We start from the raw sequence: 25101 nt of genomic DNA, 5'->3' as shown, positions 1-25101 counted from the left end.
ACCATTTTAGCAGACTCAGTACTTTCATACTTAACCAGAGTCCTTAAGCAAAATAACTCATCAAAATGGTAAAAAATGTAAATATTCCTTATATAATGCAATTTGAAATCAATGAATAGGTCTCAGTGAACAGTCAGACATAACTTTTATAAACATAAATGTGTTTAACTGTACAATAAAAATAATTATTTAAAGATCAGATGGAATGTTTGATGAACAGTCACTAGACCATACACCACACAGCACAGCCCACACATATCACTGCATGCATCAATTATACTCAATGTATTTTTTTTTTATCAGAAATGGAACACTAACCTGAATTGTCATAGTCTATAGTTTTGGACAAGATGTCACCTCGTAATCTGTGCAGCCCCACACTGTGCACAAGCCTGATGCATGGGGTCCCTTATTACCTCTTTTGGCAGGTTATCATTAATTGTGGATGGGCTGAAACTGGGAGCTGCAGTGACATCATGGGTGACTTCACCACCAAACTGATGCATAATCATGTCATGCAGGATGTAACATGCAATAAATATCCTGCATGTAGTAGCTGAGTCATACTGAAGGCCACCACGCAGACTCATCCTGCAATGGAAACTGGCTTTTAACAGGCCAAAAACTCTCCATGTGACAATACGTGCGTGGGACATGGCTGTATTAAAATTCTCTTCCATAACTCCTGTAACATTCCTCATAGGAGTCATAAGCCACATATCCAGGGGACAGCTTGCATCGCATGGAAAACAGAAGAAAAAAGAAGAAAGGGGAGACACAAGAAGGGAAGGGGGGCTTAGTACTGAGCTATACATTTTCCAAATAATAACTAATTAGGTAACTATAATTAACTTTCCACTTACTAACAAAGTGACCATGGGACTTCCTACCATGCGGGAAGAGGTCAGTGAGCTAGTATGCCAAAAGAAATAATCCTGGGCACTGCCAGGATGCTGGGCCAACATGTTGGTGATGAACCCCCAAGCATCACACACTACCTGGCAGTTCATGGAAAGGTAGCCCTTACTATTGTGGTAGTACCGCCCCCCCACCGTGGACAAGATGTGAGAATCATGGGCACTGGCAGGATGCTGGGCTGACATATTGGTGTGCACTCCCATGTATCACACACTGCCAGGTAGAAATGGAATGGTAGCCTTTACAATTGTGGTAGCATCCCCCCCCCCTTGGACAAGATGTGGGAATTGTGAGCCCTGCCAGGATGCTGGGTTCACACATTTGTGATGCACCCCCCGTGCATCACAAACTACCTGGCAGTCCATGCAAAGGTAGCCCTTCCTGTTCTTCTGCTACTGCTTCCCTTACAGACCTGATGGGGCCCTAATAGCAACATGGATGCGATGTATTGCAAGAAACATCTCAGGGAGCTGTGCCATCTGTGGTTCTGTCTTGAAATGTCACTGGGAAATAGATTTAACAGTCCACAAGTGCCAATAGTATGTTAAGGGACTGCTGAAGTATCCTTGAGGCAGAAGCCTGTGAAATACTCAATATGTCCCCAGTCTGTCTCTGGAAGTCCCTGTTGCAAGTATTAATTAGGAATATACTTACCTTAGTATCCACAGGTGTAGGAAAGCCATGCAACTCCCAGTTGTTGTCTGTGGGCCACACATGCTCAGTAATGCCCTTACAACATCCCTCTCCACTATAAACCTATCAAGGACTTCCTGATTATCAAAAATTATAATAAATAATTTGCTGGCTATATCTTTGCCTTCTTGGCTGGTGAGCACCTCTGGGTGCAAAAGGTTTTGGCTTGGCCAAGATAAGCAGCTCACATCGAGAAATAGGTAAGCTAACAGGAAGAGAGAGCATCTTTTTTAATTGCAAAGTAGATAGCAAAGGCACGAGTCTGCTTTTTATAACATGTTTGCAGATGGTGCAGAAACACATCAAAATTAGCTATGAATCGCCAATAGGTGGGAAGAAAACCTATTAGCATAACACCTTTTACATTTCTCATTACCATCTCATTATTCATTCATTTAAATATATTTATTCAAGGCCATTGTGCATAACCATAAATGGCCTCTATGAATCGTGGCAGTGCTACGCTTACACCCAAACAGTGAAGACTGCCTTAATGAGTTTGCATAATGACTCTGAATACTGCCTTATAAGTTAACGAACCTTGTGTTAATTGTATGTTAAAATGTATAGATTCTGGTATTCTTTTCAATATTTCATGAATTTTTTTCTCTTTGAAATGGCAGCCTGACAGCAGACGAGTACAGTCAACAGGAGCAAATGATGAAGCTGGAATCCTCATCTCTCCCCAACCAGTGCGAAGAAACAGAAAAAATGCTAGCAGTGAAGAGGAGTCTGTTTTCCACGGGAAACCTGTAAGGGTAAAGCATCAGAAGACGGTGCAGGATGACCCACAGTCACTCACAAAATCTCAGGGTATGACAATTTTCTTTTTGCTCCTGCAAAACACACTTACTCAGGGTATGCAATAAATAATTAAAGAACTTTACCAGTAGCTGGTTTATGAATATCTAGAACACCAAGAAGTGAAGAGTTTTTATTTACTGTCCCCTTTAACTAGGCAAACAGACAGATTCCTGTGGACCCTTTTTATCCATAGTCTGAGCCACAGGTTAACTGCAGTATTTCTGAACAGTTTAGACTATTTAATCAAGCAGCAAGGTACTGAGAGGTGAAAGAGAACCTCTATAGCAGCAGGAAACCAGTGCTGAGATGGAGTGCCACTGGCTCAACATGGACAGCAGTAGGAAACCAGTGCTGGGATGGAGTACCACTGGCTCAACTTGGACAGCAGTAGGAAACCAATGATGAGACAGAGTACCACTGGCTCAATGTGGACAGCAGTATGCACTTACAAACATCTGGAAGACCACTAACAAAAACAAACAAATGAGAGGGTGGGAGTACACAATGTGAAGGCAATGTGCAGTAGGCTGAAATTCTATATACAGTATCATGTCACAAGCCAGTGAGATGTGCTGGGGGAATACCTGCTGCTTGTTGTATTAACTGTGGAGTTAATTAGACAATCGATCACAAGACTGCAGGGCAGATGATGATGCTATTCAGTACATCAAGATGTACACTCTTGGTGAGTGCACAGACCCCCGGCAGTAACAGTGGCTGCATATGTAAACTTTAGCCAGTAGTCACATTCACCCTAATGCTTACAGTGCAGTGGCACTCTGTGGCACTCTGTGGGACTCAGCCATGTGGTGATACCTTAAGAATCCCTATTACTCTAGATGTGTAATTTTTCATAAGATACAGTAAATGAACTGCATTAACAGAGAAAGGTCAAAAAAACATGTGGATCCTGGTATTCCATCTGTCTTGGGAATCAGCAGTTCATATTCTCCCTGTTTTAAAGTATACCATATTACATTTTTTTCACTGAGAAGTTAGTAAACAGCCAACATGTACTGCTTGAGATAGAACATTGTGGTTAGGAAAGGGGAATTTTAAGAAATGGCTGGATAGGAACAAAGACGTCAGATGTGAGGAGATGGTTGAGCAGGCAGGCACTTGTGTAAAGTGGTAACTGCAAAACCAAGTATAAGAGAGGCTGTGACTTTTGCCACCATCTTTTTGGTGGTATGTTTACATGTTATAATTAAAAGAAGAAAGTCCACTGGGAAGCACACAGGGTGTGGTGTACCCGGAATATAAACTGATGCATACAGATTGAGGTGCATCTATAATATTATAGAGGATACCCAAAGTATGATGCAGTTGCTGTGCCATTTAGGTTAGCTCAACAGGTAACATTCTTGCCTTTGGTACAAGAAGGCTGTAGGTCATATTTCCACACCAGATAGTTGGATTAATATTCTAGTACTAATACTAAGTGAAGTATAAGGGAATGGTGCTACACTTCTGAGTGTGTTGTCCTTTGGATGAGAATTTAAATCAAGGTTGTACCTGCCTGAGTTGGTGGTAGCTCAGGTGGATGTAAAAGATTCCATGGAACTTAATGGAAAGAACAAGGGTTGCTTTATTTACACATATCATAATACATCCCACCCTGTCCATTCAATTTACAATTATACAATGTTTACACTATTTATATTAACAATATGTATAACATTTACAATATTTTCAGTAATTTAAATCTTCAGTTTAACAAACGTGTTTCATTCAATCCTCCATCCTTTTCCCACAATCATCTTTTTATTTCAGCCAACATTTCTTTGTCATTATTATTTTTATTATAAAACAGTTAATCACAGCTTCCTTTCTACAACACCCACGTTACCATCAATCTCATCTCCATTGTCAACTGCACATTCTTTTCTTTTTCATATTCTCCATACAATATTATATACGTTTATATTTTGAAAACCTTCTTACTTGTACTCATTTTATTTTTCCCAAAAAACTTCATTCTTTTTACAATCCAGAAACAATGCTTTGTTGTTTATTCTTCATTGTAATCTTTATATTTGCTCTCCTCAATTCATAGATTAGTACTAGGCTAACTGTCCTCGGGGATCATTTGAGCCTAGCCAATTACCCCCATGTGAGAATAAAACCCTGCACCTTGTGTTTCTAAGGTAAGCACCTTAACCATTAGGCCAACCTCCCGCTTCTGTACAGAGAATCACACAGTCTGAGTAAAAAATAAATGAGTTAACCTAGATTAAAAAAATATTATAGTCATCTACAAGTACAACACAAAATTGACACCAAAATAATTCTGGACATCAATGCATAATCTGGGTCAAATAAGTGATGCAGCTCTTCTCATAACAGCTCTCCATAGAAACTGCAAGCTTATTTATTATTGACCTCATAGAAGGCATTGTCTCCCTAATTAAAAACTCTTCACCCCCATCTAGTGTTTCTACAACCCTCTCAATAACAGCTAATCCTAATAATTTAGCAAACAGCAGGTTAGACCAAAACCAACATTCTGCATACAACATGCACAATACCACTTACTTTAACCCCCCCCCCCATCCTCACATGAGCCTAATATATCCTTTATATCCATTTCCTGCAACTTCCACATAGGTCTTATGTCCACACTAATGATAAAAAATGTCTACTTAAAATCAAACTTTGTTCCACATAAGCTGCCAACCTCCCACCTGAATACCTAAAGATAGCTGCTGATGCCATAGTGTGCCCAGTCTCTCTGTTCTTATCAAAAGATTCATATGTACCCTCACTATGGAAAAGTACTATATTATCCTTTTCATATAGGCGGCATTTCTGCTGACATATCTAACTTTCAGCCTATTGCAATATTGTCACCTCTCTCAAAAATTCTTGAAATATGTGTTCATCAGCAAATCCTCCGCTATCACCTAAAAGAACAGCTCTTAAAATCCACTCAACATGGTCTCTGCCCAACATGCAGTAAAACGCCCGTCTTCCTGTTATTCACTGACATCATAAACAAATACAGACACTCAGGCAACTTGTTTTCTCCCTATTCTTTGACCTGTGTAAAGCCCTTGATACAGTTTTCCTTCCTAAGCTCGTATAAATTGTCTCAGCCTGGACTATTTCTCTCTTCATTATTGTTGTTCAGTAGTTATTTACCTGACAGGTATAGTCTGCAAAACGGCAGAATGCTCTTGTTCTACCTGCAAGTCTCCACTGGTCTAACACAGCTCTGTGTTTTGTCCCCTTTCTCTTTAATATCTTTATCAATGACCTCTATGTCTCTATAGGGCCATCCTTTCTTATACAATATGCTGATGATTCCACACTTATCTGTGCATCTAGTAACCTGCCACAACTCCTCCAAGTCATGCAAGAAGCTTTTTCCTTAGTAGAGAAATGGCTGCATCGTATCCAGCTACTACTCACCCCTAAAAAGAACAAAGTCACTGATATTTCCCCCAAATCACAAATGCCTGATAATGTGAATTTCAAAATCTTTTCAGTAAACAAAACTGAAATGAAGTAGTCTCCCTAAAAAACATCTTGGAGTGATATAGATTATAACCTTAAAATTGACCTGGATGTTAAAAACAGCATATAGGAATGTTCTATAGGCATAGAAACTTCCTTTGCAACACCACCAAAACCATACTTGCCACTACCTACCTTCTTCCATCTCTCTTATTTGATGCACCCATCCTAACCAACCTTCAGCTTGTAACAACTCCTTTCTCTTAATCAATGTGTGTTTACTGTACTAGCCACTGATGAATATAACCAAATGACTGAACAAAATGTCCTTTCAGCTGTACTGTTTATTGCAACACTGTGCTCCTTATAGTGTATTTACTTTTTCGCTCCTTTCTCGGCCTTGAAACTGTACCTTATTAATCTTTTGACTCTGTACTGTACTATATTAACATGTGTATTGTATTTATTGTACTAATTTTTGGGGAGCTTTTCCTGGACCTCTGCTAAAAATTGGATCCATGCCCAATTGGACTTTGTCAGTAAATAAATGTAAAATAAATAAATAATAATAAACATATCAGGCATTAGAAAGACCCAAATACTTCTAACTAAAAAGGTCACATCCCTAACATCCCTGAGCTATCAAGAAAGTCTAGAAGCTCTAATTCTTTATTTTGAGTATTACAGATGTTTGAAGGGAAATCTCTGTCTTGCTTATTGTGCTATTAGAGACACTGTTGTCCTGCACCTTCTGGATCTTCATACGTGTAATATCACCAAAATATACATAAATGTCAGTAGAGAGACAGGTTTATATCCCAAACATCTGGAAAAAAAACTTCCTGTACATGTTAAGCAGTGCCACTCACTTATACAACACTGGACAAGTTTCCACAAAATTACTCTGGGACTGACTGGTGTGGCTCTCCATGAGAAAGAAGGTGATGCCTGAGAAGGTACTTGCAAGGCATAAATGGCCAAAGCACTCAGTAACCTTGGTATATCTAAATCTATAGTCTGTATAATATCTATGGTTTTCAGTGCTAAGAATTGAATTTAAGTTGTTGTTGTTGTGTCACATCAACAAAATGGTTTTAAAATCAATAAACTCTCCTTCCACTGGAAACACTATTGTTAATTTTCTTAGTTTATTTGAAATTGCAAGTTGCTGACATTTTTTCTAAAATAACCAAAACCGGTTAGAAGCTAACATATTAGAAGCAAACAGCTAATAAGACATGCTGGTGTTGACACAGAATCAAAGGGTTTAAAATTTGGTGATGACATGATTCAGTTGATACAGGAAACGGAAAGAGTGGAAGACGAAAAAGTGCAACTGTTCTTACATGTAGCCAGACCTATTTGTCAACTTGCATGTTAATGAACAGACATTTAAAAGTGCAAGGAAAAAGACAGAATTTTGTTTTAGGGGTATGCATTAATATGAGAAATGTTATTGTAGATCTCTATGATTTCCAAAGCAAATGAAGTTTTTATCATTATTTAAAGATGAGATGCCAATCATAAAACCAGTCACATGATTTACACAGTTGCTTGAACAAGGTATTTAACCTAAGGATATGGGAAATTCCAGCAACTGTTTTACTATGACTTTACTTTGCATCTGATGTATAATAGTTTTCAGTTACATAAATAAATGCTTGAAAACTATTACATGAATATTAGTTTGTTCTTTTAATAACATCTCACTACAATTATTTAAATTATTTAATTGTAGATTCAACTAAATGTCATATACTCACTTTGGTATCCTCAATATAAATAAAAATAAAATCTATAAAATATACTGGTAGAACAATGTTTCCCCCAAGTCATTAGCACATTTCCTCTGTTTTTATTTGAAAACATTCATAACAAATAAATGGAGATAACTCAGATATACCAAGTAGTTTTACCTCAACTTTCTTTAAACAAGCTGAACAATGAAGAAGCTCCCAAGAAAATTGTGCTTGATATTAATTCGTTATGTACTAGTATTATTTATGAGATCCAGCAGGACCCATCATAGCAGTAGGAGTAACAGCAAAAATGCAAACTGGAGTCTCTGGGTACAAACAGGAAGAGTGATACCACAGGTAAGACAGAAGCAGGCACGATTCATCCCAGCACTTTCAAGGAGGCAGTGTCTGATCTATGGGTCATGACACAGACAACATACAATGACATGATCCATACAATAGTAAACATAAGATAAGCAGGGTACTGCATGGACTAGCCACTTTGTGCATTAGACTTCACCATAGCCACACTTGTGGTTGAGCAGGGTAGAGTCAACATTATTTGCACAGTTGAGGGGGGACACAGTGACAAGTGACTGCAACATTACAACATACAGTAGTGTCATGAGAGGTGAAAATGGTTGTCACATAATCTGCAAGGTTATGAGGAGTCAGGGTGAACATCTTCCAGTTGTGGGGTACAGCTAACATGATGAAATCACTGCTGGTGCCCCTGAATTAGCTTGTGATTTTCAGGTTTAATGCAGCCCGTGCATGGCAGGTAAGGGGAAGAACTTTGGGACTGTGTATTTGTACCCTGATGAAGCATCTTTGTACCCTGATGAAGCATATCATATGTTGACCATAATAAGCAGTGGCAGCCATAACTTGGCAATGCCTACTTTCAGGTGTGGCAATTCATGTGCCCACAAGTAAAAAGGCTTGAATAAAACTGTCCATCTGTGAGCAGCATGTTGAGATATCCTACATATTGAGCCACAGGAATGGTGCTGCCTATGAACTGGAAGATGAACATTGCCAGGGGTGACAGCCTGTGTACCCAAAGGTGATAATGATGCCCAGGGGTGACAGCCTGTGTACCCAAAGATGATAGTGATGTCCAGGGGTGACAGCCTGTGTACCCAAAGGTGATAGTGATGCCCAGGGGTGACAGCCTGTGTACCCAAAGGTGACAGTGATGCCAAGGGGTGACAGCCTGTGCACCTAAAGGTGACAGTGATGCAGTCTCAGCAACAGTCTCTGTACTCCCTGTCACTATGCAATTGGTGTATTTCGTCCCATATGCCACAGAGCATGCTCACCATCCCCACAATGCTGTAAGTACCATCCAGTTGTAGGCAAGACTACCTGGAAATTTAGTGAACGAATGTATGAACATATTCCCGACATTAAGGAAAAGAGGGAGACCAGCACTCTCTATGAGCATATAGCTAGTTTTATTGATCATTATTTTAAGTTTTTAATCATTGAACAGGTAAAGCAGGATCTTCAAGGCAGGGTAACAAAGGAACACTTAGAAGTGTGTGAATTAAAATGGCAGGTTCCATTGAATGCTACTGTTTATCCAGGAATTAATGAAGCCTGTTCTACCAATTCTGTCTTAAAAGTAAGGCATTATACTGTTTGTTTTTAGTTAATTTGTTTTAGAATCAGATTGGATGTTTTAAACTCATGTGATATGGAAATGTCTATATAATGTGACCTAAATTAGATGTTCTTTGCTCTGATGAAGTTCCAACACATAAGAATGAAAGTGCTTACCTTTAATCAACTTTGGGATTTTATACTGGATCGTCTTTTCCTCCTTCACTTGCTACCACAAGTGTGTGTATTTTTGGTGTGTTTTTCACCATTTGGTTTCTGGTGTACCATCCATTTGTGCCTTGATCACTGACCTGTACACCCACAGATTAATGTCGAGCATACTGACCATATTTGGGACAAATCTGGAAGTATAGTGGTATCACAGGCCCTGAGTCTCCTGCCTATGATGGGTATGTACATTTTGCAGGCATTGCATGTCAGAAGCTCAGTGGGGTGAAGATGCAAGTGGAGCCCGTTATGGACTCTCAGGTGCAGGATGTCTGTCATGCACTGATGAGGCTGTGATCTCACTATATACCTCTACAGGGGTCTCTGTAATGTGGCTGTGGGTGACTCCTCCTTCTGTAGTGTTATAGACAGTGCCACTGTGTCACCAGACTCTGCCTCTTGCTTACTATGCAAAAGTTTCTGCAGATACCACATACAAAACACACCACTGCTTAGCTATAAAACAACTTCAGTGGACTGAATTGCAACATAACCTAATCTTTTCTCAGTAAGTCACTACACATAATGCATTCTACAGATCAGACAAATGCCCAACCATCAGCAATGTAACTGATCACTGCTCTGCCAGCAGAGCCCTTCACTCTACAGACAAACTCTGATTACATGTCACAAAATTGAATAACTCTGCAGGTGACTCCCCCTACTCATATGTATTCATCATCCAGATCTCTATCCCAGTCACCCTATAATAAACCCATAACCTCATAACACATAACATCTAAAAGAGAGACCTAGTCATGTTCATGCCATTCACCAAGGTAATACCTCAACTCCTTAATACTTTCTAAACTTCATCATCTAAACACCATAAACATGCACCCAAACAACATAGTTGGATAAAAAAATGGTTGTTCTTTAATCTATCCCTCTTCTGGCTATCTGCCCTTTACCTACGAATCCTGTCTAGCCACACCTTCCATATCTTTTCTCTTATCCCTCTAATATAGGTTCATAGGTAAGTACTAGGCAATTGGTCTGTAGACCATTTTAAGGCTAACCAGAAAACCCTATTCTAAAGTTCCCTCTAGCCTCAAGGAGAGCAAGACAAGCAGGCTGGGAGGGAATATGGATGATGTATTCTTAGTTTTTGAAAAGACTGACAGAATTTTTTCCATAGTAATTAAAGGAGGTGGCTGGGATTGAGGAACCCTGTGGGATTGCTATAACTGTGGGTATAGTAAAATTTGTATAAAATTTGTTAGCTAGGATAATAGCTATTTCTTTTGGGTCATAGAGTGTAATATTATTGTGGACTAGCTACAAACACCGTTGGGTGTTTGTTCTTAACCTCTTGACAGTTAAAGAATGATTTGCAGTTATTTTTGGTTTTAGTGACTATTTTAAGTTCATACTCAGCTTTGGGCTTCCTACTGGTTTCCTTAAGCTCTTTCTTAGTTTACTTTAGTGTGCTCTTAAAGTTGATAGAATGAGACCTCTAATAAGCATTAAGCAGATACTTTCTCTTGATATGTAAATTACTTTTACAAGTATTCCATCACAGAGGGTTGTTTTTACACTTCTCATTATATTTGGCGCAGAAGTGAACTGCCTTGTCAATATATTTAAGTCAGAGTAGAACTCAGAGGCATAGGTAGCAGCTTTAACAATGAAGTCCTTCAGAGGAGGATTACAGCACAATTTATTTAAGTCATGAAGCAACTGAAGAAGCTTTGCTTTTGAGAAGTCTTCAAACACAGAGCTGTTTGCGGGGAAAGTGCCACCAGTTTTAAAGGAAAATTTCACTAAATTATTATCTGATTTAATATATGATGATACATATGTAGCTGTGTAAAAAGTGCATTAAACCTACTCTCTCCCACACATCTCATCAAACTTATGTCACTATTAACTTCTGTCTCTAAACTCAATATATCTGTATCCATTAACAGCCATTCTAATGTACTACATGATCTACCCTTCTGTCTTACAAAGCAACGGCCCACCATCCAGCTTTGTTGTTAATAAAACTGAGTTAATTTGGAACAACTTTGTAAGATTTAAAAAGACTAGAAATGAATTAATTGCAGCCCTAAGTCCACAGTTGCCTTACATTTTGCCTAATAGTAAGTTTGACATGTACCTCCCTGTTTTGAATTTATTTTATAATAATGATCGGGCATCTACTCTATCTCATGTTAACTTGTCCTGTTTAACTTCTCAAACCAATTCACTCCTGTCTGACTCCATCACCCATAATGCTCCTCACCTTACTCCTCAGCTCCATTCTAGCTCTGCTTGTAGTTATTTATTTATTTACTGACATCTGACTACAGGGAAAGTCTGATTGGGTAGGAGCCCATTTTCAGCTTAGGCCCAAGGAGAAAAGCTCCAGAGTATTACAAAACATTTTAAGAACAATATTTTTTAGAGTCTTTAGAAATAATACAGTTTAAGTAATTATACCAAGTTTGATATAATATGAAAACATTGGTTAAGAATATATACAAGTTATATGACAATCATTTGAGTTAGAGAAATTTTAGCTAGTTTATAGAGAAATTAAAAGTAAGTTTGCATAATACAAACCAGAATTCAAATACAGCGTGAGAGAAAAGCCAACTTATGATATATTTAGAGAGAAAAACAGAAGAGAAATTGATAGAAGTAAGGAATTTAGTGAAGAAAGGAGATTAAACATCCTTTGTTTAAAAAGGCACACATCTACCAATGCTAAATAGATTATTTGTTTTTTCTGTGGGACAGTGATGAAGACAATTTTGACTAGTTTTTTGATTTTTTTAAATAGCACAACCTCATTACTAATATTTAATTAAGGACATAAGTCATCATCAAGTAGTATTTTTAGATGTGTTACTATCTGTAGATGTTGACAAAGTAAGCTTTCACAGTAATGTTTTTAGGAAGTCCACTTTTGTTAATAACTATTTGACTAGTAAGAGTCAATGTAAAAAGAATGAAGTTAAAGAACAGTTCATAAGGTTGAGTAGACTTATAAGTGATGACATTGTTTTTGAGATAATATTAATATTTAGAGAGAAATACAGAAGAGAAATTGATAGAAGTAAGGAATTTACTTAGGAAGTAAGGAATATTAATATTAGCTGAACTGGAAGTTTTCACTCTGCTCTTCAGTTAGTCCCACCCACCCTCCCTGTTTTTGTGTTATAAGTGATGACATTGTTTTTGAGATAATATTAATATTTAGAGAGAAAAACAGAAGAGAAATTGATAGAAGTAAGGAATTTACTTAGGAAGTAAGGAATATTAATATTAGCTGAACTGGAAGTTTTCACTCTGCTCTTCAGTTAGTCCCACCCACCCTCCCTGTTTTTGTTTTGGTGTTAATCTTAGTGGCCTTGCAGCTGCCCGCCCCTCTTGTAAATTTGTGTTTGGATACTCCTTCTGGGCCCATCTCATTTGCTCACTCAACTGAGTGCAGTGAGATCATATTCTGATTTCAGGCACTCCTACTGTGTACAAAGAGAGCATCTGGGAAACAGAGGAAAAAAAAATTTAAGCTTGTTTCCTGCCTTTCCTGTTAAGTGGTATAGACTATTTGTAGGCTTCTGAGCCCCCAAGCCCTTCTGTGTTGGAGGGAAGCCTTCTAGCTTAGTTTTTTTCCCTATAACTAGCCAGTTTTCTAGTTTCAGCACTCAGATCTGTTTCTTTGATCTCAGCACTTGTTCAGAAAAAAAAAAAAAAAAATTTTCATCTGCTTTTACTTTTTTTACTTTTGCATCATCTTAAAAGTACTCAATTGTATTTATTACTGCTTGGTGTAACTCATTCTAAGCCTTCTGGTTTAAACACTTGGGCTTCGGACCAGTTGTTTTGCGCTGAGAAGGTTTGTGGTCTGCACTGTAGTGAGCTTACATCCTTCTAGGTTGGGAACTGCTGACTGAGGGCTCAGTTTCTGTTATTCTAAAAGTGTATTAATTCTGGTTTAAGAACTTGGGCTTTCAGGCCAGTTATTTTACATTAAGAGGGTTCGTGGTCTGCACTCTTGTGGGAGGAGAGGCTGGACTCTGCCCTTCTGAGCTGGGAATTTCTGATTGAAGGTTTATAGTGCATGCATATCTGAACTGCTTCTTACTGAAGTTGGTGCGCCTTGTTTGCTGTGGCATAGACTGGATTCGGGCCTGCTGGATCTAGCTTTGTTTGTGTAACTTGAGCACTAATCCAGGCATTCTCTAAAGTATTCAGTTGTATTTATTACTGCTTGGTAGTAACTTGATTAAAGTTTAGCTGTCATTCTAAGTCTTTTGGATTAAGCACTTGGGCTTCAGACCAGTTGTTTTACATTAGAAAGGTTTGTGGCATGCACTGTGGTGGCAGGACAGGTAGCTTTCATCCTTCTAAGTTGGGAACTGCTGATTGAGAGCCCAGTGTCTGTTATTCTTAAAGTGTATTAGTTCTGGTTTAAGCACTTGGGCTTCAGGCCAGTTATTTTACATTAAGAAGGTTTGTGGTCTGCACTCTTGTGGGAGAAGAGGCTGGACTCTGCCCTTCTGAGCTGGGAATTTCTGGTTAAAGGTTTATAGTGCCTGAATATTTGAACTGTATCTTACTGAAATTGGTACACCTTGTTTGCTGTAGCATAGACTAGATCCAGGCCTGCTGAATATAGCTTTGTTTATATGCTTGTTGTTTGTTTGCTTGTTATTTCCTGGAACGCTAATTCCACCTAATACGCGGCTTCTCAGCTTCTGTGGATCACTAGTGATATCTGCATTGCTTACTGTACTTATTTCCTTGTTTCACTTGAAAGAAAGTTACTGTTTGTCGTTTTTGCATTTAAGTTACCTGTAACACATTGCACTTAAGTTACCTGACACTTGCTCACTAAAGCAATTATATAAGTCAGCACTAAAAATTAAAAGCACTACACCCTCACTCCCCACTGGCCCTGGTTTTCAATTATTAAGGAATTCCCAATATTATTCTAGCATGTCCAAAGGTCAGTTGTCAATCTCCTCTCCGGTCCAGCTGGTGAATCTGGGAATTTTGAGGCAATGGTCCAACTGCCTCATGTACACAGACAACCCTCTCCTCCTCCCAACAAATTCCAACACATGTGAGAGATGCAACCATATAGCCAAACTGGAGGCTAAGCTCTCTCAACTCAGTACTGGCATAACCAGTCAGGAGGAGAAGGAAACCACACTCACTACAATTCCAGTCTCACATAGACCTACCACGACAGCAAACCAAACACATAATCACACAAAAACATACTCGGAGGCTCTAAATAAAGATCTGCCGAAGCAGCAGAGACCTCCAAAGCAGACACCCAAGCAGCCGCTACCCTAAAACAAAACACGTGCAACACATATCTCACAAAGCCAGTGTGCCAAACAGTCACAGCCCTTAAGACTAAACAACACACCTGATACACTTGTAATAGGTGACTCTATCGTCAGGCACACTGACGTCCCGCTCACCAGGCTGAACAAGGAGAGGGTCACGGTGAGCAGCCTGTCGGGCGCTAGGATCCGCCACATAACACAAGCACTCAGGTCACTCCAAGGCAAGTACAAATATGACTCAGTCATTGTCCATGCTGGTGTGAATGACCTGAGACGTACCTCCCTGGACTACATGAAAAGAGACATAAAGGAGCTCTCTGAGCATGTAGCCCAGGCCGGTATGACCCTGACCTTGAGTAGCATCTTACCCTCACCAAGAATGATGCCACAATATGAAGACAAGATGATCAATTTCAACAATTGGCTTAAGTACTGGTGTCATTCAAAGGGGATCCAATGCCTGTCAGCTTGGGATGATATGCTCGACAAGCCACGATGCTTCGCTAGGGACGGCTTGCACCTGTCACCCCTGGGCTTTCGGATATTGGCAAAGGCTCTTGTTACCCCATAGTGTCTTTTTTAGGCAAGGCTCAAAAGACAAACCCACCTCCATAGGTAACACAAGGGATAAGAAACTAAGAGTAATGCTACTCAACGCCAGAAGTCTAAACCTCAAGATGCACGCACTCAAAACTCTCCTTAGCATGGAGAACATCGATATCTGTGCAGTAACAGAAACCTGGTTCAGGGCTCCCGAGAGCACCCCAGCACTACCAGGTTATACCTCATACCATGCTTTCCGGCCCCAAAACTTGGACTGAACCACAAAAGGAGGGGGAGTATCGATATTCATCAAAGATACCCACACCTCCAGGTTGGTGGCAAAGCACGAAGCATCAGAGACTATCCATGTGCAACTAACAGTGGGTAAAACGGTCTTCCAGTTTATAGCCTGCTACAGACCACCCTCCCAAACCCAGGAACCCCACTCGGCCTTCCTAAGAACACTGGAAAATATGAAGGTCTCTCCAAACACCATTATATTGGGCGACTTCAACTACCCAAACATAGACTGGGAGCATTACTCTAGCTCCAACACCCTAGCCCAAAGGTTCCTAGAATTTATAAACTCAAATGCTATGGAACAACTTGTTACCACTCCCACAAGAGGGGAAAACATACTGGACCTGATCATCACCAACATGGGGACTCTATGCTCCAGACCAGAAGTGTATCCCTCACTGGTAAGATCAGACCATAAACTAATCTCACTGGATATTCACATCCCGACCCCACCCCTGCCCAGAAAACCACAGTGAAAAACTTCTCTAAAGCAAATTTTACACTCCTCAAAACTGAGGTGGAATCCTTCAAAGCCCCGGGCCTGTGGAAAATACGCCCAGACCGCAGAATCCTTTATAAACGCATTCTATGAACACCTTCAGGAATGCATGGATCATGCGATCCCAAATAAAACCAAGACCCAATCCTCCAAAGGCAGACGTCCTGTCTGGTGGACCCCAGCCATAAATAAACTATACAATAGAAGGAGGAAGCTACTAAATGATAAAGCAAAATCCCAAAAAGGGAAGGCATCACCGATCAGTATTAGCAAAAACTACGGGCACACATAAAATTGTCTAAGGCCAGCTTCGAGAGAAAAATTGCACAGGACACTAAGGACAATCACAAGGCTTTCTTTAGTTATGTTAGGAACCTGGGTGGTAATTCCCAGATATGCTCAGAATTAGTCCAAAATGACAAAAAATACACCGAACCCGCAGACACTGCCAACATCCTAGCTGACAGGTTCAGCGCAAACTTCTCCCCTCTCCCCACCAAAGGGCAAATATCTATCCCAGGAGAGTGCTGCCCCCCTGACAACCCAGATGCTCAGGTAAGAGCCGCCACTCCAAAGCAAAAAACACAGCATCAATGGGACCAGATGGTGTCCCGGGCTGCGTCCTACATGAACTCAAAGAAGAGCTAAACCCAAACATAAAACTACTGTTCAATCTCAGCCTTACTACAGGATATGTGCCCAAAGAGTGGCGTACAGCAACAGTGGTCCCTCTCCATAAAGGTGGTGCCTCAACGGATCCTGGAAACTATCGCCCCATAAGCCTGACTAGCTTGGTCTGCAAAGCTATGGAAAGGATCATCATGGACCTCATAAATAAAGATATTGGGGACCTACAAACACTAGATCCTACCCAGTTCGGCTTTGTTAAGGGCAGATCCTGCCTCTTAAACCTGGTTAATTTCTTTGAAACAGTCACCAAGGCCATTGACGAGGGAAGGTGGTCCACACAGCCTACCTGGACCTCGCAAAAGCCTTCGATACAATACCCACTCGGGCATTATAGATAAGCTCACCAGCTTAAATATAAACCCCTATGTCACTAGATGGATTGCAAACTGGCTCAAGGACAGAACCCACATGGTTAGAATTGCTGGAGCCATGTCAGACTCCAAACCAGTTACAAGTGGTGTCCCACAAGGCTCAGTCCTGGGACCTCTCTTGTTCAGTATATATTTCTCGGAGGTACAGGCCAACACGGAAGGACTGTGGCTGACCAAGTTCGCAGATGACTGCAAACTGGGCGCCATAATCGACTCTCCAGCCGACACAAGCATCCTCCAAAAGGGCCTCATAGAAACAGACAACTGGTGCCAGAGCCATGGCCTCAAGCTAAATGCCAAAAAGTGTATAGTCATCCCCTTTGGCAAAAACAAAGTGCCCACAAATTACCACATAGGTGGAAATCCATTAAGTACAGAAGAAGTAATTAGGGACCTAGGGACCCAAGTTGATAGTAATCTCTCATTTGACAACCACGTGGCCAAAGTGGTTAGAAAAACATTTTATATAGCCCACCTAATCATGAAGGGATTCACATCTAGATCAGGGGAGGTCATCGTGCCTCTTTACTCATTCCTCATCAGGCCCATAATTGAGTACAATGCCCCTTTTGGGATGTACCTTACCAGACACCTGCAGCAACTGGAAAGACCCCAAAAGTACCTCACCAAGAGGATCAAAGGGCTCAAACAGATGCCATATGCTGCCCGGTTAAAGAAACTCCAACTCTACTCAGTGGCATACCGCCTGTTCAGAGGCGATCTGTGCCTGACGTATAAAGCCATGTCCAACCCGGATTTAATGGACATGCTGCACCTCAGAAAATCCAAATCCCATCGAGCTACGCGCTCGAGAGACTTGAACCTCAGCACTGAAATAAATAGGACATGCTGGAGAGACAGATTCATAACCCAGAGGCTCCCTTCACTCTGGAATAAAATCCCAGTCCAGGTTAGGCAGAGTCCCTCATTGATTCTCTTCAAGAGGAATCTTGATGAGTGGATGGGAGATCATAGGTTTACCCCGGGTATCACTTCTGTGTCACTGTTAGACAGAGGCACAGTATAATAACCTCGAAAAAGGGCATAGCAAAATAAATTTAAAATGGGTGGCGAAAGCCAAACACATTCTGGCTAGGCTTATAAATGCCCTAGGGCAGATAGCCTAGTATGAACCTATGAACCTATGAACCTATGAGACAGAGTCACTTAACCTTAAAGACTTATTTTAGAAAGGGGCTATGCTGATGAATTTTTCATTGCTATAGCACAAGAAGTGTTCCTTAAAAGACAGACTGATTTCAAACTGATCTTAAAACATGGTTATTGTTTAAGAGGAATGTGTGGTCTGACCAACATTATAGGTCCTTTTTGCTAACAATTTCCCATGACAGTCATATTATAAGAAATGTCATCAATAACTGGAAAATTATTTTGGGTAACAAGGAGTTGGTTAACATTGTAAGTAAAAAACCCATCATCTGAAGTTGTTAATCTTCTTCCGATTCTTCACTGATGGGTTCGATTCCGAGCCCTCGGAACTGAGTTGGCCTAATACCAAGCTCGCATGCACCAAAATCTCTCGAACTAAGCTGCTACCCACAATGCCCTTCTTCTAGTTACCTCAGATCTCGTTTGCCACGCAGCCATATAGCAGTGTTTCACCGAGCTCTCCAGCTAAGTGTTGTTTTTCTAAGAATTTCTTGTATTTTGTAAATTTTTTTTCTTCAAAACTCTTTTCTACCTTGTTTTCTATAACTAGCTCTACCCATGGGTATCTTTCCCTTACCATTGTTGGTAAACACCTTTCTCTACCCTCGTGGTATTCTTAATACCATTGTTGGTATTTTCTCTTCTTCTCCTTTTTCTCTAACGTTTTGGATTGTTTTTTGGATATGTCTGAAAAGAAAGGGACTTCGGGTTTCAAACATTGCACTTCCTGCAATGGTAAACTTCTGAACAGTGACTTGCATGATGATTGTGTCTATTGTCTGGGGGTTTCCCACTTATTGTGAAGCCTCCTTGCCAGATTTGTGCCAGCTTCAGTCAGCAGATGCCGAATGAAAAAAAAAAAAAAACATTTTGAAAGGCCTGCTTCCTTCACCTTTTCCTGAGGCTCTTTCTGCATTGGAGATCTCAACCCCTCCATCAAAGGACAAAAAATGTCCTCTTTCTGACCCCTCTTCACCAGCCGATGATAAGGGCAAGCTTCATAAGCATAAGGCCTGCAAGTCTTCCATGGAGCACAAGATCGCCTCCTCGGCTCTGTCCACCTCAGTTCCGAGTTCTGTTCCAGTGGTCTCTGCAGATATTTCGATGACTTCCACATCGGCGCTGCCCTCGGCACCAACTGTTATTGTTCCAAGTGAGTTTTCGGCTCCAGCATTGTTGCCTGTTATTGCCTCAGCACAGACGTCTCCCATCTCTGTTCCAAGATCGATACCGACAACTTCTTCGGAGCTGATAATGACTTCCACTTCAGTTATTCCCTTGGCTCTGAGCCCTTTCTTGGCACCAATAATTCCCCTTTTGCTGGTTTTGAAACTGGAATCCTCAGTGCCGGCCTTTCCTACACCACGGACCCAGTACTCCCCATCTTTGTATCCATTTTCAGGACAAGCCTTTAGTCCCTTTTTGGACTGACCTGACTCCCCCTCAGGAATGTCAGTAAGGTCCACCAGGAGTCTATCTGAATTGGATGTGGTGCACCTGTTTGATCAGCTGCTGATGGCCAGAGGGAATACAACTTTTCCTAAAACCCATCCCACTCCAGGTTTTGGATGCATTGCCCCCTCGACTCCCATGTATTCTCCTCCCTTGGACCCTTCGGCTCTGAGGCCCATAGCTCCGATGTCCTTGGGGGGAATCCTCTTCTCGGCACTGACAGTGACCTTCTCTGAGGCTCCAAGGCCCCCTTTGGATTTTGGTTCCTTTGGAACCACCCCTTCCTCAAACTCATGCTTGGGAGGTGGAACCCCTGGCTCCAGGTATGGTGCCAGTTGTTTCATCAGTTCCGTCTTCGGATCCAGGAGCGACACCTGCCTCAGTTTTGCTTGGGGCTCTGTCCCCAGGAGTGGGCCACATGGAGCGGGGTGTGACCCCGGTTCCGAGAGTGTCTTCCTCGGTTCCAGGCTCCCATTCCTCTTTGGGCAGGCCTGCCTTTCAGGTGATGGAGAGCGTACTTGCTTCAGGAAGTGCTCCTCCTATGTTGGACCTTCCCCTTGCTCCTTCTGAGCTGCAGTTATCACAGGCCACCTCCCTAGGGCACCAAGAGGGGAAGCCTCAGGAAACCCCTGTACAGGGTAACCTCCTTTCTGAGTCTTCTTCAGATGCTCCCACTGGAGAACAACCTCAGAAACGGATGTGTAAGAGGAAACACATGGACTCCCCGGAGGAGTCCCTTATGGAGGATATGGACTACGATGATGGGGAAGGATCCCCACTGTCACCCCCTGATGATGTCTCCTTTGGGGACATCCTGGAAATTTTGAGACAGAGGGGAGACTGGAAGCCCTCCAATCCTTCCTCAGAGGAATCTGTATTCCTGCAGGCTTTCCGCTCTCGGTCCCCTACTTCTTGGGTGACCCCACCCCCGCTGACAAGTTAGTCCAGCTCATCGTGCAGCGGGCGTGGAAGAGCCCTGATACTGTTGAGGCCATTCCCCGGAGATCAGACAAGATACTTTCCCCTCCAGATGAACAGCCCCATTGGTCTAGAGGCTTACCAGTAGATACTATGGTGGTGGCGGCTGCCACAAAAAAGGACCTTGCAAAGGAAAGTCCTACTGTCCATCCACCCAACAGAGAGTCCCAGGTGGTGGACAGATTAGGGAAGTGAGTTTTTGCTTCAGCGACCTTTGCTGTCACGTCTCCGAATTATTTGGCACATTTTATGGGGCTCCAAAGAGATCTCATCTCGGAACTGTCTGGAACCCGGGGTCAAATTTCTGACAGAGCACACGATAAAGTTGCTTCTCAGCTTGCTAACCTAGAGTCAATCACCAACTCGTCCATGAGGTTGCTGTCCCATGCAACTGAAGGAGCGGCTAGAGCTACGGGTGCAGGTGTAATTATGAGACACCACGCCTGGATGCACATTTGTGACCTCGCAGACTCCTTCAAGTCTTCCTTCTTGAATGCCCCTGTTGAACCGTCTACTTTGTTTGGTTCTAAAGTGAAGGACACATTAGCCAGGTGCGAGCAGGATGGAAAAAACCTTGTCTGCCATTGGCCTACGTTTTTCCAAACCTCAGTGCTCTATCTCAAGGAACCAGAGGAGTGGAAAGATATGGCACAAAAAATCTCAAGGCCCTTTCCGTAGTGCACATGGTGAGGATTCCCCCAGAGGCAGAGGGGGTTCCAATAATGGAAGACATCCCTTTAGGGGCAGAGGGGGTCCCTGAAATCAGGACTTCAGGGATTCTTTCTCTGGATGACCTTATCAGTGCTCCTGAAGCGCTGCCCGATTGCTTTCCTCTGGAAGAAGTTGGGGCTTGTTTTTCTCTGCAACAAGCTGCCTGGCATTCTATTACAAATGATCAGTGGGTGCAGGGAATAAAGAGTTTATTACATCCCTCTAATCTCTTACCCATGACCTCCAAAATGCCTTCCCGATGTTCCGCCCAGTCAAAGGGAAGAAGCAGCCTCAGAGATATGAAAGCTGTCTAAAATGAGACATCCAGCAAGTACCCCCAGACCAGTGTGGATCTGGTTTCTACTCAAGATTCTTTTTGGTGCCAAAAAAGACCGGTGACTGGAGACCCATTTTGGATCTCAGCCAACTAAACAAATCAGTAAAACTTGTAAAAATAAAAACAAAGTATGGGAGCAGACCTACGCAAAGAGATGTTGCATAATAGTAATGTTCATTCCATGAAACAAAATTCAAGTCCACGAAAGTCCATAAAAATCAAAAGGGCTTTTATTCCATATACAAGACAGGTAAGCACTTTCGCCAAAGGGCTTTTTCAAACCATTAACAAGAAGAACAGAAAACACTATACCTTATATAGTTCATTAATATATATATTTTTAATACACTAGTATTAATTTTTGTATTAGCTTGTCTTTTTAAATTTTATTGTAGTGATGTCATTATTTATTAGCATACTTAATGGATGAACTATATAAGGTAAAGTATAGACTTTCGTGGACTTGAATTTTGTTTCATGGAATGAACATTACTATTATGCAACGTCTCTTTGCATAGGTCTGCTCCCATACTTTGTTTTTATTTTTACAAGTTTTACCACGGAGATTGGTTTGGGAGCGTTTACTTTTTGGTGGTTCCTGTTGCTTATTGTTTTTCATAAACAAATCAGTAGTTCAGACCAAATTCCGCATGGTCATGATACAATCCATTCTCCCTTTTCTTTCGGAGGGTGTGTGGATGTGCTTGATAGATCTCTGGGATGCATATTATCACATCAAAATGGACAAGCGCTCCAGGAGTCTCCTTCGCTTCCAGATGGGAATTCAGAGCCCTGCCATTCAGTCTCTTGATGGCCCCCAGAGTGTTCACGAAATGCCTAGCAGTGGTAACAGCTCATCGGAGACTTCAGGGATTCCAGGTGTTTCCATATCTAGACGGTTGGCTCCTCTCCGCCCCCACCAAGTGCCTACTGGTCATGGCCCTCCGCTACACTCTAGTATTGAAGGAGTTTCTAGGCATCACAATACACTGGGAAAAATCCAACCTTCATCCAACCCAACAATTGGAATTTATAGGAGCAGTATTCAATACTCAAACAAGCCAAGTCTCTCTCCCTCCTCACAGACTTCAGAGATTAAGATTACAAGTATAAGCGCTACTCTGGCAAAGGAAGGTGTCTGCAAGGGAAGTTCTACAGGCTTTGGGGTCTATGGCAGCAGCCATCCCGATTGTCCCCCTGGCAATATTGCATATGAGACTATTACAATGGCTCCTTTTGTCCCAGTGGATATCCAGTCTCCATCCTCTAAACTCACAGATCCTCATCACCAGTTCCTACAAACGAGATCTCCTCTGGTGGATGAGTACAGATGAAAACCTTTGGTGCCGCCTCTTCCAGACTCCCCAACCTGATGCCATGGTGACTACGGACACTTCCCTGACAGGGAGGGGGCCACTTCCAGGGAAAGACAGTCCAAGGCACGTGGTCCAGCTTGGAGGTCAACTTGCATATCAACATCCTGGAGTTAAAAGCAGTGCTGTTAGTGCTGCAGGCACATCATCCACTCCTTTCATTGGGAATGATTGCAATCCAGTCTGACAATATGTCTGTCTGGTACATAAACAAACAGAGAGGGACCAAATCCTACCTCCTATGTTGTGAGGTCATGAGAATTTGGCATTGGCCGATTGCTCCCAACTGCTTTCTAATTGCAACGCATATCCCAGGGAGCTCCACTGTGATTGCGGACAGGCTGAGCAGATGCATCCTCCGTCCACACGAGTGGTCTCTCAACCCGAATGCGACGGCACAAATCTTCAGCCATTGGGGCCATCGTTGCTGCGATCTTTTTGCTTCCCCTTTAGACAACAAATGCAGCAGCTACTTTGCCCTCTTCTTCCCAGTCAGGGAATCACCAATTGATGCTTTGACTCATGATTGGCCCATGGGTCTCCTCTATGCTTATCCTCCAATACCTTTGATACTCCTATTTCTAAAGAAAGCAATCCAGTTGAGATGCAAAGTAATCTTCATTGCCCCTTTCTGGCCTCGACAAGTGTGGTTTCCCTTCCTCTGACCTCACCTATTACAGCCTCCTTGGATCCTGGACACTCATCAGGACCTGATATCTTGCCCACAAGGGCTGACTTCCCCAAATCTGTCCATTCTCAAGCTGACAGCTTGGTTTCTCCACTTCCATTAGTCGCCAGGCAGGATACCCTCTCCTCTCCTGTCCGCAATATTATTCTGGCCTCCCATAAACCATTCACCAGAAAACTCTACAAAGACAAGTGGAAAAGATTTGCTATCTGGTCTAATAATCAGATGATAGATCCTTTTTCAGCTCCTAAAGCTGATATACTCCAGTATTTTTTCTGAGTTGTTTGACAATGGGGCATCAGCTTCTACTGTTCGAGTCCATTTAGCAGCTATTTCCAATTTCCACAATGGTTCAGATGGTGTTCCTCTTATCTGCACCTGACTTTGCAAGACCTTTCTCGGGGGGGGGGGGGTTCCATAGCAGACTTCATATCAGGCAACCTGTTGAGACATGGAATCTCTCCCAAGTTCTACAATCTCTCTCTCTACTCCTCTTTGAGCCTGCTGCGACATGTGATCTAAAATTCTTGTCATGGAAATTTTTCTTTTTGGTAGCGGTCACATCAGCCAGAAGGATATCTGAGTTACAAGCCTTATGCATCAAGAGTCCATATCTAATCTTCCATAAGGACAGAGTATCCCTTCGTACTAACCCATCCTTTCTCCCCAAAGTGGTGTCCGACTTCTCTATTAACCAGTCCATTGAGCTCCCTGTGTTTTTCCCAAATTATTCCAACAAGGAAGAATACTGCCTACATTCATTGAACATACATAGACAACTACATTTCTACTTAAACAGGACTAAGTCCTTCTGGAAGTCAGACCAACTTTTCATTTCCTTTTCTGGCCCAAGAATAGGTGTGCTGTATCAAAATAGCTCAGAAATTGTGTTACCTTTTCATACTCCCTAGCGAATTAATCTAAACCTGTTTGAATCAAAGCTTATTCACCTAGAGCCATCGCAACTTTGGTTGCCTTTCACTTCAGGGCTTCCATGTATGACATTTGTGCAGCAACCATTTGGGTTAAACCCCATACCTTCATCAAGCATTACAAATTGGATTTGTTGGTCTCCAGGGGAAGAGTGGCCTTTGGCTCAATGGTTCTCAGGGATGTTCTTCCATAAGGACCACCCAGGTTCTCCAAGTAGCTTGGGATTCTGTCCCATCAGTGATGAATAGGAAGAAAATTAGCAACTTCAGAAGTTATGTCTTACCATAACATTCCATCTGAGTTGTTGATCATCTTCCAGTCATCA

At 41.8% G+C, this 25101-nt stretch overlaps 1 protein-coding gene across 2 annotated transcripts in view; it reads left to right on the top strand.

The window, feature by feature from the left end:
* DCDC2B (doublecortin domain containing 2B) overlaps positions 1-25101 on the top strand; it is a 722606-nt gene that overhangs the window by 561558 nt on the left and 135947 nt on the right. For both annotated transcript variants that reach the window (XM_044082560.1, XM_044082551.1), the window contains one exon: positions 2235-2424. In XM_044082560.1, coding sequence (XP_043938495.1) covers positions 2235-2424 — 190 coding nt within the window. The remainder of the gene's footprint in view (positions 1-2234; positions 2425-25101) is intronic.

This window comes from Protopterus annectens, chromosome 1.part1 (assembly GCF_019279795.1).
Source record: "Protopterus annectens isolate FY-2018-M chromosome 1.part1, PAN1.0, whole genome shotgun sequence".
Taxonomy (NCBI): domain Eukaryota; kingdom Metazoa; phylum Chordata; order Ceratodontiformes; family Protopteridae; genus Protopterus; species Protopterus annectens.
This window is presented reverse-complemented; position numbering and strand designations above follow the sequence as displayed.